General features: G+C 41.9%; 1 protein-coding gene across 2 annotated transcripts in view; it reads right to left on the minus strand.

The window, feature by feature from the left end:
* LOC110961145 (CD166 antigen homolog) overlaps positions 1–18,919 on the minus strand; it is a 103,511-nt gene that overhangs the window by 22,312 nt on the left and 62,280 nt on the right. For both annotated transcript variants that reach the window (XM_051937670.1, XM_051937669.1), the window contains 8 exons: positions 12,900–12,987; positions 11,548–11,715; positions 11,341–11,465; positions 10,880–11,012; positions 9,061–9,173; positions 2,141–2,264; positions 1,655–1,776; positions 890–1,019 (listed from right to left, as the gene is read on the minus strand). In XM_051937670.1, the coding sequence (XP_051793630.1) occupies positions 890–1,019; positions 1,655–1,776; positions 2,141–2,264; positions 9,061–9,173; positions 10,880–11,012; positions 11,341–11,465; positions 11,548–11,715; positions 12,900–12,987 (1,003 nt within the window). The remainder of the gene's footprint in view (positions 1–889; positions 1,020–1,654; positions 1,777–2,140; positions 2,265–9,060; positions 9,174–10,879; positions 11,013–11,340; positions 11,466–11,547; positions 11,716–12,899; positions 12,988–18,919) is intronic.

An 18,919-nucleotide genomic window follows, 5' to 3' on the forward strand; every position in this document is an offset into this window, starting at 1 on the left:
AGCCGTATCACTGTCGAAGTCTAATCATTTGGACCTTGTGTCATTTCTGACCGACCCTGAAAATTTCATTCAAATCCCTGAGTCCGTTTTTTGAGTAATGTGGGTAACAGAGGAAGGATTCACACACGCTGATCGTCACATAACTCCGAAGTGTTCTTTGGTGGAATAATTTATCTAATTTACCTTCATTCTTTCAGTGCTCTAACGGATCTGGACGCAACAGTTTTCATCATGGTGATCTGTCTGGTCTGTTGTCCGCTCATTTCAGCCGTTCTAATATGTTTCGTGGTTTAAAAAAAAAGTGTCTATCAATCGATTTTTTTTTTTTGTATTCCACTACAATATTGCACGGTTGTAAAACAGTTTAGCTCTGCTTTGGTGAAGAAAATCAGTGAATTAATTGTTTATCACGGTCTTCAGCAGTAATTTTGTTGGTACACATGTTCACGTCTGCATCTTCAAACCAGAAACAAGGAAGTGAATTCAGTGATGTACGGTGCATTACATTTGCACTGAGAGCTGCTATGATTGGTGGAATTCATGGGAGGCGGGCCAAAATTGCAGGAAAGTTGCGGTGATTGGACAAAATTGCAAGGCCACGCAAAATTCACAGAGATTGGTTGATTTCGCGTGAATTCACGAGATTGCAACATCGCGAATTCCGGGAGGAACTGATTAACAGGTGCCCCTACAGCTCAACAGGTTAGATGGGCCACCCATAAACAAGGGGTATAGTCCCGATGCAGCGATCATGGGTTCGTGTCCATTTTATTTACTGCATGTCGTTCCCCCACTCTTCTCCCCATATTTCCTGTCTCTCTCTCTCCACTGTGCATGATAATAAAGGCAAAAAGGCTTGAAAAAATAAAAAAATAAAGCATTGACTTACCAGAGGAAACATTGATTAACATGATATCTTCTCCCAGCTTGTTGCTGACCCTGCAGGTGACAGTCAGGTTCACCTTGGGTATCACAGTGATTTTATGGGTGGCCTTGCCATTGCTGTAAGAGCTCTCCTCCTGAAGGCATACCAAAAAGACATTAATATGAATAATGGGTTTATGAAATCTCTGGAGAAATAACTTGAAAATGTAGCAGTCTCTTTAGTTACACACAAATAAAGACATTTTCTATATTGTGGAGAGTAGTTGGGGATAGGTAATAGTAGGGAAAATACTGCAAAAGTTAACAACAGACAGAGGAGCTGAGTTCTGCTGACTTGCTGTGAATTCTGACAATAAACCCAAACTGCCAATTCAACTTGAATATCGAAGTAAACACAAAAATCCTCTTCCTTTGCCAACCTGAATCTAACAGAAAAATGTGACCTTGTTGTTAGACCATTGTTTGTGATGAGACCTGGGGTAGTTAATCACAAAACATCTTGATATTGAGTGTTTATTCTCTTGGATTAAGAGTTCCTATATCATTTAGGAAAATCTCTTTAGATAAAAAACATTAAAAACACACAGGATTGTCTGAAAATGCACTATCAGGTACTTATAGGAGCATTCATTTCTACTACAGACTACTATTCTTACTATCCACTGTGAGACTGTGGGGAACTGCCACTATTTATCACTTGTTTAACAGAAAGGTTTAGCAATTACAAGCGTATATTCACTACTTTTAACGCATATACTCCAACACTTACATTTGTGTTATTGATGCTCCACTGGAAGATTGGCTCTGGTACTCCCTCAGCTTCGCAGGTCAGGACTTTGTGTTTAGCATCATCAGCAAGGTGTTGGTTCAGGCTTGTGATTAAAGGCTTTCCTGAAAGAAAGACAAAAATCTTATTGACATAGTTTGGTTCAGTAATATTTTATCATACACCAATATAGAAGTTTAGAAAATTTTATGAACTCCATCTTTTTCCAGAAAAATAAATTAATTGGGACGCACTTGTGAATTCCATGGACAGAATGTGCATCATTCATGAGAGAGAAAGGCACATGAGGGAAGCGGTACAATATAAAACAAGTCTCCAACACTTTGTTCTGTCAGTTCACATCTCAGGCATTGACTTAAAAAAACTGTTAAATAATAAACAGAAAAAAACTCCAAAAATCAAGTAGACACACTGTTTCTGACTACTGTCAGTGTTGACGATGTCACGTGCTGACACACACTTACTGACCTTCTATGACCAGTTCAAAGCTCTGACGTCGCGTGAGCCCAGCCATGGAAACTTCACACATGTAGATTCCTGCATTAGTGTAGATCAACTTGCTATACTCTGGCATCGTCACGGTCTTTCCATTCTGAAAATCAGAACCATAGTCAGTCTGTGTTTCCTAAAGTGAAGTGTTAAACAATGAAGTGTAAAAGCAAAAGAAACACACAGATTTGTTTTTATCCAGTGTTATTTTCACTTTTCCAAATGCTCTTACAGCTGACCCTACCAATGACAAGCTACAAATGTATTATTGTAGGATGTTTTCCATATCCATTTGGACTCTTGACTACAGAAATGTTCATTCCAGAATTTAGTATGGAAATTCTGCAGCCATTAAGTGATTATGAAATCAAGTATCAGTGGGATGAAGATGCTGTATCTCGTCTTCTATATTGCTTCATTGGCTTTGCTCTTTACCACAATATATTCCACCTTTGCAGCTACATTGACCTAGACTGAAGAATAACCTTTTCTGGGGTCACGTCGGACCGCCGAAGGAGATGGTTGCCTAGAACTTTCTTCCCCGAAGATTCTCCTATTTTCATGTACATTCTATAGTTAAAGCCCATAATTTACGTTACAACGTAATGTGCAGTATAAAAACTGAGTGTGAATAGGCGTGTGTATTTTGAGTCGTTTCTCCTCCCTTCATGGTTTCTACTTCGAAGAGCAGAGCAGCTAAGCAAGGAACAATGCTAGCATGGCTAATGGCGCTAGTGCAACATCGAAGGCAGGATCCAACTCAGCCGGTGTTCCTAGCCTTGCAACTGATGCCCTTGCCAGACTTCAGGTGACGCTGGAGAAAACAATGCAAGAAATGGCTCAGGTCAGCGATATACTTAAAGAGCTACAAGAGGATGTTTTCCATGTCAAGTCAGCACAAGCTAAAACTAGCATGGACATTATGGCCATATATGATAGACTGGAGGAGGCAGACTGACCACTGAACTACAGAAAAGAGCAAAGCGGTATGACGAATTGGAAAGAGTCCTGCAAAATTCTGAAAATCGGGACAGACAACTGAATTTACGGCTGATTTGACTAAAGGAAAGTGACGCCGAGAATCTGAGAGAGATAGCCAGTCAGCTCACTGACGACGCTCTGGGAGTGAAGCTAGCGTACATCGAGCTGCAGCGGGTCCATCGACCGGGACACCACTGACCGATGAAGCTTCCCCCCCGTGACCGGTCGTTATGAGATTTCATTCTCTACTGGAGAGGGATCGAGTGATGGCCGCTGCTAAGGGGAAATACAAGAGCAGATCTGCACTGGAATGAGGGTCCAAAGTGTAATTTTTTCCAGATGCGACAAAGACTGTTGCTGAGAAGAGGAGGAGATTCGCTGACGTTCTGAAAAAACTCCACGCACTGGATGTTCGATTCACATTCGCCTATCCAGCAAAACTCTTCTTCACTTGAAAAGATGACTTTTGAAGACCACAAGAAGGCCCTGATGTTCCTCAATAAGGAGACGGAAGGCTCTGACTGACTGTGGGTAGGCTTCTTGTCTTAACGCAGATGCATATTCTACAGGTGACAGATTGTTCAGTAGACATAAACAATAGCTTATTACTGGTGGGTGTTCTTGGGAGCAATCGGTTTCTTTCTAATAATTTTCTTTCACTTAAATTTTTAATTCTTCTTTTGCTGTCTGATATCAGGCATTTTCAAATGTACATTAAGACTTGCCACTATTATTTTTTGTGATTACTTATTAAACTAACAAGAATGTGACATAATACTGAGCAGGCCTAGGCTATACTTTAGAGGTGTTTTTTTCTCTGCTTATTACTATTTATTATTCTATTTCATTTTGAGGATCTGCCTTACATGTATGGACTATTCCTGTTGCTGCTGGGCTATAATACTGGTGTTAGGACAATGGTATGGTAGCCATTGGCTCAGCGCCTCATGGACCAGATCAACGGAGGGGTTTCTCCCACAGCGCTGGATGAGTAGATGTTGTGGGGGATTGTGGATGAAGAAAGGGTGGTAATGTTATTTACCCTAGGTTCAAGGGTATGCTCATATTTGAGTGTGTTTGATTATGACAACTTATGTCCATTTTCTATCTTGAGCAAAAATGTAATATTTTTCCTTTTGTTTTGTTTTGCTTTTCCCCTTTGTCCCTACTGGTGGGTGGCGACAATACACCATGCTGGAGCATCATGTCTATGGCTACACAGAGTAGTAACAGTCATATTAGACTAATATCCTGAAACATAAATGGGACACAGAATCCTACTAAGTTGAAAAAGTGTCTACTTTATCTTAAATCAAGGCAGGCAGATGTGGTGTTCTTACAGGAGACACATGAAAAACTCAGAGGCAATGAAACTCTGAAAGGGCTGGGTGGGCCATGTTTTTCATAGCTTATGTGATAGTAAGAAACGAGGCGTTGCAATACTTGTGCATAAGAAATTTGTACTACTTAAGGAACACAAAGATGAAGAGGGGAGGGTTGTCTGTATTGAATCTGTAATAAATGGAAAGAAAGTTAACCTATGTAATATCTATGCCCCTAATGAGGATGACCCTATTTTTTCCCACAAAATCAATAGACTTCTTGGGTCATTTAATGATGGGTGCACAATACTTGGACGGGATTTTAACCAGACGGCAGACCCTGTACTGGATAGATCTAGGTATTCTAATGTGCCATCCAGGGGCCGAGCAGCAATTTACCAACTCCAGGAGGACCTAGGCTCAGTGGATGTCTGGAGGTTAATGAAGCCTGCTGAGAAGGAATATACTTTTTATTCACATAATTGTAAGTCATAAGATTATTTTCTAATTTCTAAAGACCTGATTGAATCAGTTATTGATAGTACGATAGGTGTCATAGCACTAACTGACCATGCAACTGTGGAGCTTTGTGTCTCTATTTGCTTTGAAAAAATCAAAAGTAATAGGTGGAGACTCAATATGTCTCTTCTACAAAATGCTGTTTAAACAAACACTCTCAGAAGAACTTATAAGCTTCTTTCGGATAAACATAGGATCTACTTCAAAAATAGCTACGCTATGGGAGGCTTCAAAGGCATTTGGTAGAGGCAAAATCATTGCAGAAGCATCAAAAAGAAAGAAAAAAGACAGGGTGAATATCAGTAAGCTGGAGGATTAGATAAAACAGAAAGAGAGAGCACCATCAGAAAACTACAGTGAAGATTTACTGAAATGGGTGTGTGAGCTGAAGTATAACCTAAATGCTATATATTGTAAGAAAGCTGAGTATGCCATGTTTAGGCTTAAGGCCAACTTCTATGAAAGCGGGGACAAGGCTGGTAAACTGTTGGCCAGACAACTGAAAAGACAGGAGACTACAAGTGCAATACCAGGTATTAAAGGAAATAATGGCAAGATAGTTACTTCAGCCAACGAAATGAACCAGGTGTTCATGGATTTTTACAAAGCTCTGTACTCATCAGACACAGTTTTCAGCCCTGATAAATTGAAAACATGGTTTTCAAAGATTCAGTTCCCGAGTCTCTCCCCAGAACAAGTACAGAGTTTGGAAGCACCAATTAGAGAGAAGGAGGTTATTCACTCAATGCAGTCAGGTAAAGCCCCAGGGTTAGATGGTTTCCCTGTGGAGTATTACAAGCTGTATATTGATATTGTGGCGTCTGTCTTAACAGAGATGTATTCACAGTCCCTATCAGCTGGTAAAACTCTCAATGAATCAATAATATCGGTCATTCATAAGAAGGGTAGGATTCCCTAGATCCATCTAACTACCGGCCCATTAGCCTGGCTAATGTAGACTACAAAATTCTCACGAAGGTTCTGGCAATGTGACTGGAAAAGATTTTTCCTGACATTATAGACCCAGATCAGGTGGGTTTCGTAAAGGGTCGGTCATCCTCTGACAATATGAGACGTTTGCTCCACCTTCTGTGGCAAAACAGAGAGTGTAATGCACCTGTTGCCACCTTCTCTCTAGCTGCAGAGAAGGCTTTTTGATAGGGTGAAGTGGCGGTTTCTGATTAATGTTTTGGAGTCTTTTGGGTTTGGACAGGGATTCATCCAATGGATTAAGTTGATACATGCAGAGCCAAGGGCGTCAGTGTGGACCAACAGGGTAGTATCATCAATGTTCAAGATATCTAGAGACGCAAAACAAGGGGACCTCCTATCTCCACTATTATTTATCTTATTCCTTGAGCCACTTGCCATGACAATTAGATCAGATACAAGTATACAGGGGGTAAGAGCAGGAGGAAGGGAGCATACACTCTTCCGTTATGCAGACGACATTCTATGGCTGTCAGTAGATCCTGTCCCCTCAGCTCCTAGGTTCTTGGAGATAGTGGAAGGCTTTTCAGAAAAATCAGGCTACAAAATAAATTGGCACAAGTCTGAGGTGATGCCAGTCTCTAGAACCTGTCTGCCAACAATAAATACTACAATTAATTTCAAATGGATAGACTCAGGTATGCAGTATCTTGGGATTCTTCTTACTCTAGCTATTAATGAAAATGGCACAGGCTAATTTTTTCCCATTGCTTCAGCCTATAAAGGCTGCACTGGAAAAATGGAAAATGATCAACCTTAGCTTATGGGGAAAAGTTAACACCATAAAAATGGTAATTGCTCCACAGGTGAATTACATATCCATGATGGTGCCATTAGTTGTCCCAGACTCTTTCTTTAAACAGTACAATCAAATTATCAAGGACTTCCTGTGGAACGGCAAGAAGGCCCATATAAAGCTCGAAAAGCTGTATACTACTAGAAACAAGGGAGGTATGGCTTTGCCTAATGTGGAGCTGTACAGATCATCTTTTGAGGTGTTTAAAATCTCTAAACACTGGTATGGCGAGAGGTCAACTCTGGGCTGGCTGGATATAGAAAGGGAACTGGTGCCTCCATCCGAACCAATTGAGGCTCTGTCACAAGTCCTTGGGAGGAACAAGCAGTCAAACCCAATCTTGCAATATTCAAGGGAGACCTGGGCAAAACTGCATAAGCAACTGCCTATATCCCAATATAAGCAAATGTACTCATCCATTTGGAATAACCCTTCAATTAAAATAGGGAAGGAACCTGTTCTATGGACCACATGGCTAAATAAAAACATTAGTAGGATAAGTGACCTATATGTTGATGTCCTATTCAAGTCATTTGAAGAACTTAAACAAAAATTAAATTTAATGGAAAAAGCAGACTTTTGGAAATATCTGCAGCTCAGGAGCAGTGTAACAAGTCTGAAGATCTCACATGGTGCTGAGACAAATAAGCTACTCTGCTATTTTAAATTGCCTGAATGAGTTTGTAATGCTTCTGTTTTTTATAGCAGTATGGCAGACAGTATGTATGGTCATTGTAATCATTTAAGATAAATCTGGGAGAGGGACCTGAAGTCAAACATTGAGGAAGAGGCATGGGACGAGGTAGTGGCCAAGGCGGGGTGGCCTGTGAGGGATGTGACAAGCAAATTTACACACTATAAGGTTATACACAGGTACTACTATACAACAGTTAAGATTCATAAGATGTGATTAACGAAAGACAATATATGTTGTAAAAGTTTGAATGCCACAGGCTCTTATCTTCATCTTTTGTGGGATTGTCCTCTGGTCTTCCCTTTTTGGCAACAAGTCATTAAAACTATTGGAGATTGGTTAACCACATCATTACCAGAGTCTTCCCAATTATGTCTAATTGGAGACAGATCCCTGCTACCACCAGGGGTGTCTAAAGCAGGACCTGCCCTGGTACTAGCTGAGTTTATCATTGCAGTAAGAAACATTCTTTGACACTGGAAGAGCCAAATAAAGCCCAGTTTTACAGACTGGCTGAAGTTAATGACAGATACAGCATCTTTTGAAGAGACTATTGCAAGATTAAATGATGGTAGGGGAAAATTCCACCAGGTTTGGTCTCACTTCCTACATTTTATTCAATATTAACTGACTAGTGCCCCATAGTTATTATTATTACTACTGTCATCAATTATTACTCGATTTAAATTTTAATTATGTTTTAAACCAGACTAATTTTACTATATCAACTAACTGTAGATAAACCTTTGATCTATAGTCTCCACTTAGGAGCATTTCTAAATCTCCCGTCCCTTTTATAAATGTGATGCAATCCTTTTTTTTTCTAAATTTTTCCATTTGCATTTTTACCAGAGCAGAGGATTTTCAATATAGCACTTATAAACATTCAGCATGCCAAGAACTGGGAATCTTGTCAAGGTTGAAGGGATCATGAAGAGAGAAGGATATATGAACATTTTGAAAGAAAACCTCAAGCAGTCAGCTGCAATACTAGGTCTAGGTGCTTGCTTTGTCTTCCAACATGACAACAACCCAAAACATATGTGGGTCCTGGTGAAGAATTACCTTCAGAAGACCAAAGTGAAGTTACTGACTGGCCTGCACACAGCCCTGACTTGAATCCCATTGAAAATCTGTGAGGTCAACTGAAGAACAGGGTCCATTCCAGAAGACCATCTGGAATGGAGGAGCTTGACAGATTTGCAAAGAAGAATGTGCTGGGATTCCACAGGAGATGTGTCAGAGACTTGTTACAAACTACAAAAAAAAACAACTGCTAGCTGCTTTGCAACAAAAAAGGATACACAATTGATTATTAGCGTCAAGGGGCTAATAATTTTGACCTTGGTAGCTTTTGCTTTTTGTTAAACAATTTTGTTTCTCTGTGCAAAGTAAAATAATGTAAGCATCCAAAATAAAACTAGGATGTTTGGAAAAGCTGTGCTAAAAATTTCTTGATCAGCTTCACAGCACTTCGGAATTCTTTGGGAAAAAAAAGCACAAAAATTTCATATGGGGGCTAATAATTTTGTCAACTGTACTTCTATTTTTTAATGCCAAATCTCTGTTATCAGCAATCTAATCCCAGCATCATTACCTTTGTCCATGACACTTTAGCATCACCCGAAGCGTTCTTCTCCATCTTCACAGACAAGGCATCCCCTACTGTCTTAACAACTCTTCCAGTCAGACTCAGACTCAGGTCCAGGTCTGAGAAAACACAACAGAAAAATGATGGATCTTTTGAGTCCTATCAGCTGATGCAGTGTCTATTCATTTTTGTTGCTTGTTATTGCAAACATGGAAAAACAACTGCCATAATGCGATAACCTTGGAGGGGATTCATTCAACACTAATAGGAAAAGGTCCAGTTTTTACATCTAGTTTCTGAAGAGTGTCTTTTCAACACATCTGCAAACAAACCATCACTTAACAGGTTGACATGTTTTCCCTGAAACATCTTTAAATTTAATAAAACACAAACATGCTTTTATGGCACATCCAGGTGACAGATACAGTCATGAACAAAAGTGTACGTACACTCGTAAAGACCATGTACGCTAAGGTCCACAAATATTTGGACATTGGCACAATTTTCAAATTTCCTCTCTGTACACCACCACAGTGGATGTGAAATGAAACAATCAAGATGTGCTTTAGGTGCAGACTTTGAGCTTAAATTTGACAACAAATTTTATATGTGCCATCTACCTTTATAGGGACCAAAACTAATTGGACAATTGGCTGCTCAGCAGGTGTGTGTTATTTCCTCATTATTTCATGTAGAAGGAGCAGATGAAAGGTCTAGAGTTCATTTCAAGGGTGATACCTCTGTCTGGAATATGGTCTCAGTGCCCTCGCACCGCCTGTCCTCGGCACAGTCGGTGCTCGGACCCTAATGATTCCATCATAGAAAATTAAGGGTTGTAGGACTCATTGGAAACTCAAGACTGTCATGATATACATGGTAGCTACAAGTGTATGTAAACTTTTGTTCATGACTGTAATTGAAGGAAATTTGGTACTGCAAAATACACCGTATATGTAGGACAATTACATCACAGCTTGCAAGTCAGCCAGAGCAACATCAGCTTTCTTTTACAAGGAGGGCATGATCCCTTTAGATATACTCAAACTCAGTCTGTAGGTTAAGGAGCTGAAAAAAATACTTTGATTTAAAAATATGAAATGCACTGAAGCTTTAATATGGAACACAGAAATGGGTGTGTCAGAATGTATCGGTCTTTTAAAAAAATGTTTTCAACCATTCAGTTGAACTGAAGACTTAGAAGCATACACAAGAAGGGAGTAATTACTTGAGGGAGTGCTGAAGAATGGTAGGAAGAAAAAACTGTTTATCACTTTATTTTCTCACTGTTGCTCACTCACTGTAAAAAAAAAATTAAATTAGTTTTCCATCTCCTTGCATGAAAGGCCACAGTGCCAGGCTGGATTCTCACAGTTAAAATTTGATTATGATAGGCACCCAGATAGCTCAACAGGTTGAGCGAGTGAGTCATAAAAAGTGCCCGAGGCAGCGGCCTGGGTTTGATACCTGCTCATGGCCCCTTGCTGCAAGTCTACCCCTCATTCTTCTCCCTTCTTTCCTGTCTGCCTCTTCACTAACCTGTCAAAGCAAAAAATGGCCAAAAAAATTACTTACATTTAATTTTTTTTATTATGTTAGCTCTGTTCCTATGATTTATTATTTTATAGTAAAAAAAAGTGCCTCAATCTTTACAATATAATGTAAGTAAGTATTGCAAAACTATGCTGGAGTTTTGGGGGAGCTGTCATTTGTTGACAAAGGCAAAGTGAAGACAACAGTTGGAGGTTTTTGCCTGTGCAGCAGCAGCGATTTCGCTCCTTCTTGTGGTACAGTTTGCTTACGCTCTGCAAATGTCATGAGCACTCACAGCTAACAACGATGCTTTGGGAGGCCTCCATTTCTTCGTTATCTGCCATGGAGCATTTGTATTCACCTGCAGCCCCTCTGTTGATGGCGTTCAAAGTGTAGGTGTCAGAGTTTTCCACCAGCACTTTCTGGCCCTGGTCGGAGGAGGAAGTAATAGACAGAGATACCATTAGCTCCTCTCACTCTGTTTTAATATCAGGAAGTGAGAGAAAAGGGAATAGAGGAGACAGGAATATTTACTTCCAAGTTGAGTAGACTAACATTGACTTTTTTTTTTAAAGTTAATGCAGATGAATGATTAAATACAATGATAAGGCTTTTAAAAACCCATTCCAATATCTAAAAAGGAGGGGCAAGGAGACCAACACTGCATCCTTTGCTTAGCACTGCATAATAGTACTGCTATCATTCCAAGCAGACAACAGTACCTGCCTTCCAGTTACACACTAGGCCCTGACTCACCTTGATGTAGAAAAAGAAGGAGCTGGGTGGAGGGTTGCCATCAGCATGACACTTCAATGTCACATTATCACCTTCTGTGACAGGCCCCTTGGGCATTATTTGGAGACTAACCTTCTCTGAGGGATCTGAAAGGTTCACAAACATAAAGTAGAATTATTACCTTTTTAGTTATCTGTCACTGGAAAAATTAAACTGCATTCCACTTACAGTGAATAGGAAGAGGTTCCATCTCCGTTTCCTGATTGGTCAGCTTGTGTGTGGAAACGCAAGCAAAGACTGCACCAATGTCCTGCTTAGTGGCTACATACTGGAGGGTGGAGGAGGTAGTGGACAGGCCCGTGGCTGGGTCCAGCCTCAAGCTGGGTGTTATTACAGCTGGATTGACACACACATTGCATTGATTATGTTTACCATCAGTCACCATCCATTGTTCAAAATAGAATCAAACAAACTCCACAGATTCAAGGGCTCTGTTGTCATATGTATAGGTAGGAATTTGTGTCACCAAAAACTGAATCTGATTGATTCAAATTTAAATTTGTATTGCCCAACTTAAATAATTTTTGAAAAACAACTGGATTAGAATCATATAATTATAATTTGAAATTTTTAAATTGAAACAGTATTCAAATAAACTTTAAATTGAATGTAAGAATTTAAAATTGAATTCTGTTGTTATATTTACCGCTCACTGAAAAAGTCAACTATCTACATTTGGATTTACAATTCAAATTTGGTCATTGAAATTCAGATTCAGGTTCTGTCACGTGGATGACATGGATGTGCCACACATTCACACCACTGAAGAAGAGTACTCATGAGCAGAGCTCTATCTGACAATCAGCATCTGTAGTACATAAACATAGAGGACATGTCCCCTTCTCCTTTTCCACAAAGTGAAGGTAAAGTATCCTCGAAGTTCACCAATTATTAGCTAGGTTTTTACATACACTGGTAAGGACAATGTTTCTCACGGCAGTATTGGGTTTCTAATGACTCCTACAACTATTAATTTTCTACTATGGAATGATGATATTTAAAGAGAAAGTGTAATAACTCCATGAAAGAACAGTATGTATGATTGTTTTTCTGTGACAAAGATGCATGTGTTTCAGTCATTCCATAATAAGAAAAAAGGAAAGGTTTGTAGGAGTCACTGGAAACTCAAGACTGCCATGAAAGTGTTTACAAAGTACATGCAAATTTTTGTAGTGCTGCGACTAACCTGTTTCCTGAATGCACTTATTCATACGCTCATCTCTCACATCTACTCATATATACTGCGGTTACATGCTTACGGTACCATGGTCTAACAGTTTTGCACACTGATTACTCCAGTTGTTACTGTCTGATCCACCAGTTTGTGTTTCCACTTACTGTATCCCTGGTGACAGACAAGCAGCAGTCAATGATGTATTTCTATGACAGATTTTATTTCTACTCTCCTGTCAATGTATAAATCAGTGGTTGCCTCCCTGAGCGAATCTCTGATTAACAGCACTATGTGTGTGGACTACAAAGTTTCTGAATATGTCACCGAACAGTGTATAACACATTACCTTTCCCACTGGCTAACAAAGGTTGCCCATTCTTTTTCCATGTGATAGTAGCTGCAGGGTTTGCATCTGCAACAACACATGTTCCTACCTGAACAAAACAGAAAAGCAATCAGATTGTTAAAACAAAGCCTGCATAGTCACGAAGCTGTTTCTTTTACTGTTGCAACACATACAATAATTTATTACCAGTCATAGAAACTCTTTTCCCGAACTAGAGAATTAATATTTTAACTTCAGTATGCTTAGGCTCTTCTACTGCAAGGCTACAGTGTTTTTTCACTGACTGATGTCAGAGCACAACCTGCTGTCCTTTTTTTTTGGTTTGTGCAGGAGTTGGCCGACAAACTTGACTTGTTCCCCATAAGGACCTGCAGACAGTGTTCGATGATCTCACGCTCACAGTTTGAACCACAGAAGCGGGCAAGCTTGGATCTGGCATCTGTTAAGATGATGTTCTTGCTGGTGCTCATCACTACTAAGAGGGGTGGAAACATCTGCACTGACAGTGCACCCATCCCACATGATAAACAGCGGCTACCAGCATCTACCCGAACAAAAATAACAAATCGCCGAATGAAACTGATGACACGAGTGACAGTGCTGGCAACTTAGCAGAGCACGACGCTATGGAAACGATGCAAACTAGCATAATCTCAGAGAGGTGCTACGGATGGACATAAAGAAAGACCTTACCGATATAAACCAGAAGCTTAACACCATGGGAACCAACCTAAAGGAAATAACGACTAGAATCGAGGAGACCGAGCAGAGAGTAGCTGAAGTAGAGGAGTTTTGTACCAAGGCCAGCGAGGTGACTTCACATTCACTGGACATTCAAGACATATTTCAAACCCGGCTAACTGAATTGGAAGCACACTCACGAAGAAACAACATCTGTATTCACGGAATTCCTGAAGGGACCGAAGGGGACAACACGCAAGCATTTCTGGAAAACTTCATTAAAACAGAGTTGCCCCTCCATGACACTTTGTTTGGTATACAACGCTGTCACTGCACCCGACCAACAAAACCTCCGCAAGACTCCAACCCAAGATCCATCATTCACTTCTTGGAGTACAAAACTAAAGAGCTGGTGCTTCACTCGGCGTGGAAAAAGAATGAGGTACATTACAAAGGAAAGCGAGTGTTTATCGAGCAGGACTATCCGACCTAAATACTAGTAAAGAGACAGGCCTACTCTTCGTACAGAAAGATGTTTAACCCTTTACGCTTCAGTGCGTCATAGGTGTACCGCCGGCGGTACACCTACTAATTTGCATAGGAATTTCAAGAATGTCCGACGGCTGCAAACCCGATTATACAAACACTGTACGCCGATGGAAAGCTTAGATTCTCATGAATCCGCCGGTATAAACCACTTTCAGATGTGATTACCACAGCGGGTGAGAAAAACACATTTGTCCGACAAAAACAAATATTCATTCATCCATTCTCTATACACGGCTTCAACGCACACAGCGCGACTCACATTTCCGGGTTCATTATTACACACAGAAAAAAAGATTCCACAAAAAACGGCCATAATCCAACCTTTTACATCCAGACAACACAAGCCAGTAAACTATTTTGTCCAAAACATGTCCTGAAGTCGGTATAAAATCCACGAATCGGTCGTTTTCAAGGAAATGCACCTCGCGATGTGCGTCCAATAGTCCCTGTATTTTTCGTAATTTTTTTTATTTAAAAATAGAATATTAGCGATTTTTTTGTACTGAAAACGGCTGGAATTGACTGAAGCTTAAAGGGTTAAAGGAAAAGGGGTCCATTTCCAGATGCTGTACCCGGCTAAACTGAGGGTGTTTTATGACTCCGGCACAGTTACTTACAACGATGCACCAGAGGCAAAGGACGGCATTAAGAAAAGGGGCTTACTGGACTCTGGACCTGAAACCCCAGCTGATTATCCACCCCTGACAAAGCGGAGACAACCTACATGGGAAACAGCAGGTCCATGTAAGAACCACGGAGCACGTCTGAAATACATTCAGAACAGGCTCAAAGAGTTCCGCCGTAGCGAGGAAGCAAAATGAGAACTTTCTCTGCAGTAAGAATGCCTGTATGTCTAATGAGACAGCTGGTAAAATTACACTGTAATTAATCTGGACTGAACTGTAAGACTTTTGGTCAGTTTCTTTCCTTTAACCAGACCTTTACAATCTGACCTCTATGGGGAATCTGATGCCTTTTTTTAATGTGCACTGCTCTGACCTTAACCCTTACAAGGCCATGTTAATTTATATATATTTGCATGTACAGCCATATTTCTGGAGAAGTACATATACTAACATATATACTAAAAACCACCTAATCCATAAAAATATCGATCAAGTCTTGCGAGGTCGCATTGTCGTAGACGTTCGCCATTGTGAATTTCGGCTGGCACGGGCGTGTTATTACGGTATGCGGCCCCGATAAAAGCATCATAATTGCAGCTTTGTTATAACGGCTCATACGGCTTTGACATTTGAAATAAGCAAATTTGGGGCCATTGTTTATATCTTATCATTGGTCGACTTAAACATATGGGTGTGTGCATATTTTATGTTGATTAGCAATCATAAAGATATCACACGTGTTGACCCGAGAATGTTCGGTTTCGGCTGTGTGTACAAGTAAGCTGGAACCAAGTATACTGCTGTCCATTTCTTCTGATCCTCCTCGAGATGGTTCTGCTTCTTTATTGGAGTCCAGCTGTGTTTAATTAAACTGATTGGACTTGATTAGGAAAGGCACACACCTGTCAATATAAGACCTTACAGCTCACAGTGCATGTCAGAGCAAATGAGAATCATGAGGTCGAAGGAACTGCCCAAGGAGCTCAGAGACAGAATTGTGGCAAGGCACGGATCTGGCTAAGGTTACAAAAGAATTTCTGCAGCACTCAAGGTTCCAAAGAGCACAGTGACCTCCATTATCCTCAAATGCAAGAAGTTTGGGACAACCACAACTCCTCCTAGACCTGACCGTCCAGCCAAACTGAGCAATCGTGGGAGAAGAGCCTTGGTGAGAGAAGTAAAGAAGAACCCAAAGATCACTGTGGCTGAGCTCCAGAGATGCAGTTGGGAGATAGGAGAAAGTTCCACAAAGTCAACTATCACTGCAGCCCTCCACCAGTCGGGGCTTTATGGCAGAGTGGCCCGACAGAAGCCTCTCCTTAGTGCAAGACACATGAAAGCCCGCATAGAGTTTGCCAAAAAACACATGAAGGACTCCCAGACTATGAGAAATAAGATTCTCTGGTCTGATGAGACCAAGATTGAACTTTTTGGTGTTAATTCTAAGCGGTATGTGTGGAGAAAACCAGGCACTGCTCATCACCTGCCCAATACAATCCCTACAGTGAAACATGGTGGTGGGAGCATCATGTTGTGGGGGTGTTTTTCAGCTGCAGGGACAGGACAACTGGTTGCAATTGAAGGAAGGATGAATGTGGCCAAGTACAGAGATATCCTGGAGGAAAACCTCTTACAGAGTGCTCAGGACCTCAGACTGGGCCGAAGGTTCACCTTTCAACAGGACAATGACCATAAGCACACAGCTAAAATAACAAAGGAGTGGCTTCAGAACAACTCTGTGACCGTTCTTGACTGGCCCAGCCAGAGCCCTGACCTAAACCCAATTGAGCATCTCTGGAGAGACCTCAAAATGGCTGTCCACCAAGGTTCAACATCCAACCTGACAGAACTGGAGAGGATCTGCAAGGAAGAATGGCAGAGGATCCCCAAATCCAGGTGTGAAAAACTTGTTGCGTCATTCCCAAGAAGACTCATGGCTGTACTAGCTGAAAAGAGTGCTTCTACTCAATACTGAGCACAGGGTCTGAATACTTATGACCAAGTGATATTTCAGTTTTTCTTTTTTAATAAATTTGCAAAAAATTTCTACATTTCAGTTTTTTTCTGTCAAGATGGGGTGCTGAATGTACATTAATGAGAAAAAAATGAACTTTTTTGATTTTGGCAAATGCCAAACTGCAGGTGACAGTCTACTCCCGCTCCCTCAAGCTTTACCCTGAGCAGAGAAGGCTGGATTGTGTTGAAAGCACTGGAAAAGTCAAAGAACATGACCCTCACAGTGCTGCCGGTGCCCTCCAAGTGAGTCAGCGATCTGTGCAGCAGGTAGACAACTGCATCATCTACTCCAATGTTCGGTTGGTAAGCGATCTGCAGTGGGTCCAAATTAGGGCTCACCAGGGGGCGTAGATTCCTGAGAATGATCCTCTCCATCATCTTCATCAGATTAGAAGTGAGGGCCACAGGTCTGAAGTGGTTTGGTTCCCTGGGGTTCCTGGTCTTTGCGACGGGAACCAGGCAGGAAGTCTTCCACAACACAGGAACCCTCTCCAGACTCAGGCTCAGTTTGAAGATGCGGAGCAGCACCTGACAGAGCTGGTCTGCACAGTCTCTGAGGAGTGATCTTTTTTAGCTCCCATCTCACCTGATCAGCAGTTATGGAGAGGCTGGGGGTGGATGAGGATGACAGGAGAGATGGTGATGGTGGTGGTGGTGGTGGGGGGTGAGACAGGGGGAGGTGGTGGGGCTGTGTTTGAAGTCCAGAGGTGGTGTGGGGTCGGGGGAGGAGGAGAGGTGCTGTTGGTGGTGTAGAGCTGAGGTGTGAAGAAGAAGCTGGCTGGTCAGTGCTTTGATGAGAGGGGGGAGGAGTGGGAGCAGAGTCAAACCTGTTAAAGAACCGGTTCAGCTCGTGTGCCCACTCCCGGTCTCCTGCTGCAGCACCCTTCTTGTGGCCTCCGCTGTAACCAGAGATGGATCTCAGGTCTTTCCAGACCTCCCTTGTGTTGTTATTCTTTACGTGAGATTCCATCTTGGTCCTGCAGCTGGCCTTGTCCGCCTTGATCTTCTTTTTTATCTCCTGCACCCTCCTCAGCTCCTCTTTGTCCCCAGATCCAAAAACCCTCCTCTTCTCCTTCAGCAGGGTCTTCAGTTCGGAGGTCACCCAGGGTTTGCTGTTAGAGAAGCACCGTACTTTCCTGGTCGGTACGATATTCTCAGTACAGAAGTTAATGTATTCTGTAATAGTGTCTGCCATTGTGTCAATGTCCTCCCCGTGTGAACCACACAGAACATCCCAGTCTGTGGTCTCAAAGCAGTCCTGTAGCACCTCAGAAGCCTCGTCAGACCACTTCTTCACATACCTTATGGTGGGGGGTTGTTTCTTCACCCTTGGTATGTAAATGGGCTGCAGTCTCACCAGGTTGTGATCTGAGCAGCCCAGCGGAGGGAGGGGTGAGGAGCTGTATGCATCTTTGATGTTAGCATACAGTAGGTCCAAAGTTTTACTGTTTCTAGTCTGGCACGTCACGTACTGTGTGAACGTGGGAAGAGTAGCAGAGAGCGATGCATGATTGAAGTCTCCTGAGATGATAATAAGGGACTGAGGGTGAGATGTTTGCAGCTGAGACACTTCGCTGTGGATGAGTTCACCGGCTGTAGCAGCATCAGCAGATGGTGGGATGTACACAGTAACAGCTATTACGTGTGAAAACTCCGGGGGTAGATAGAACGGACGCAGACTGACCGCCAGTAATTGAACATCCTTAGTGCACAGACGCTGTTTAATGCTAATGTGTCCAGAATTACACCACCTCTCGTTCACATACATCGCCAGACCCAACCCCTTTCTCTTACCGCTCTTCTTCACGTCTCGGTCTGCTCTGACGAGATGAAAGCCATCCAGAGTTAGGACTGAGTCTGGAGTCCGTTCATTCAGCCATGTCTCAGTGAAAATCAATAGGCGGCTCTCCCTATATTCCCACTGCTCCTTGGTCAGCCCCACCAACTCATCCATCTTATTCGGAAGAGACCGTACATTTCCCATTATAACGGACGGAACGGACGGCTTGTAGCGTCTCCTCTTCTCCCGCTTCTCCCGCTTTTTCGCTCCTGCCCTGCATCCCCTCCTTCTTCTCTGTAGCTCCGCTGGGATGTCTGGTCTCTCCCACTGCGGCTGTCTTGCCTGGCTCAGCACCAACAACTGGTCGC

The sequence above is a fragment of the Acanthochromis polyacanthus genome, chromosome 17 (genome assembly GCF_021347895.1).
Source record: "Acanthochromis polyacanthus isolate Apoly-LR-REF ecotype Palm Island chromosome 17, KAUST_Apoly_ChrSc, whole genome shotgun sequence".
NCBI classification, from domain to species: domain Eukaryota; kingdom Metazoa; phylum Chordata; class Actinopteri; family Pomacentridae; genus Acanthochromis; species Acanthochromis polyacanthus.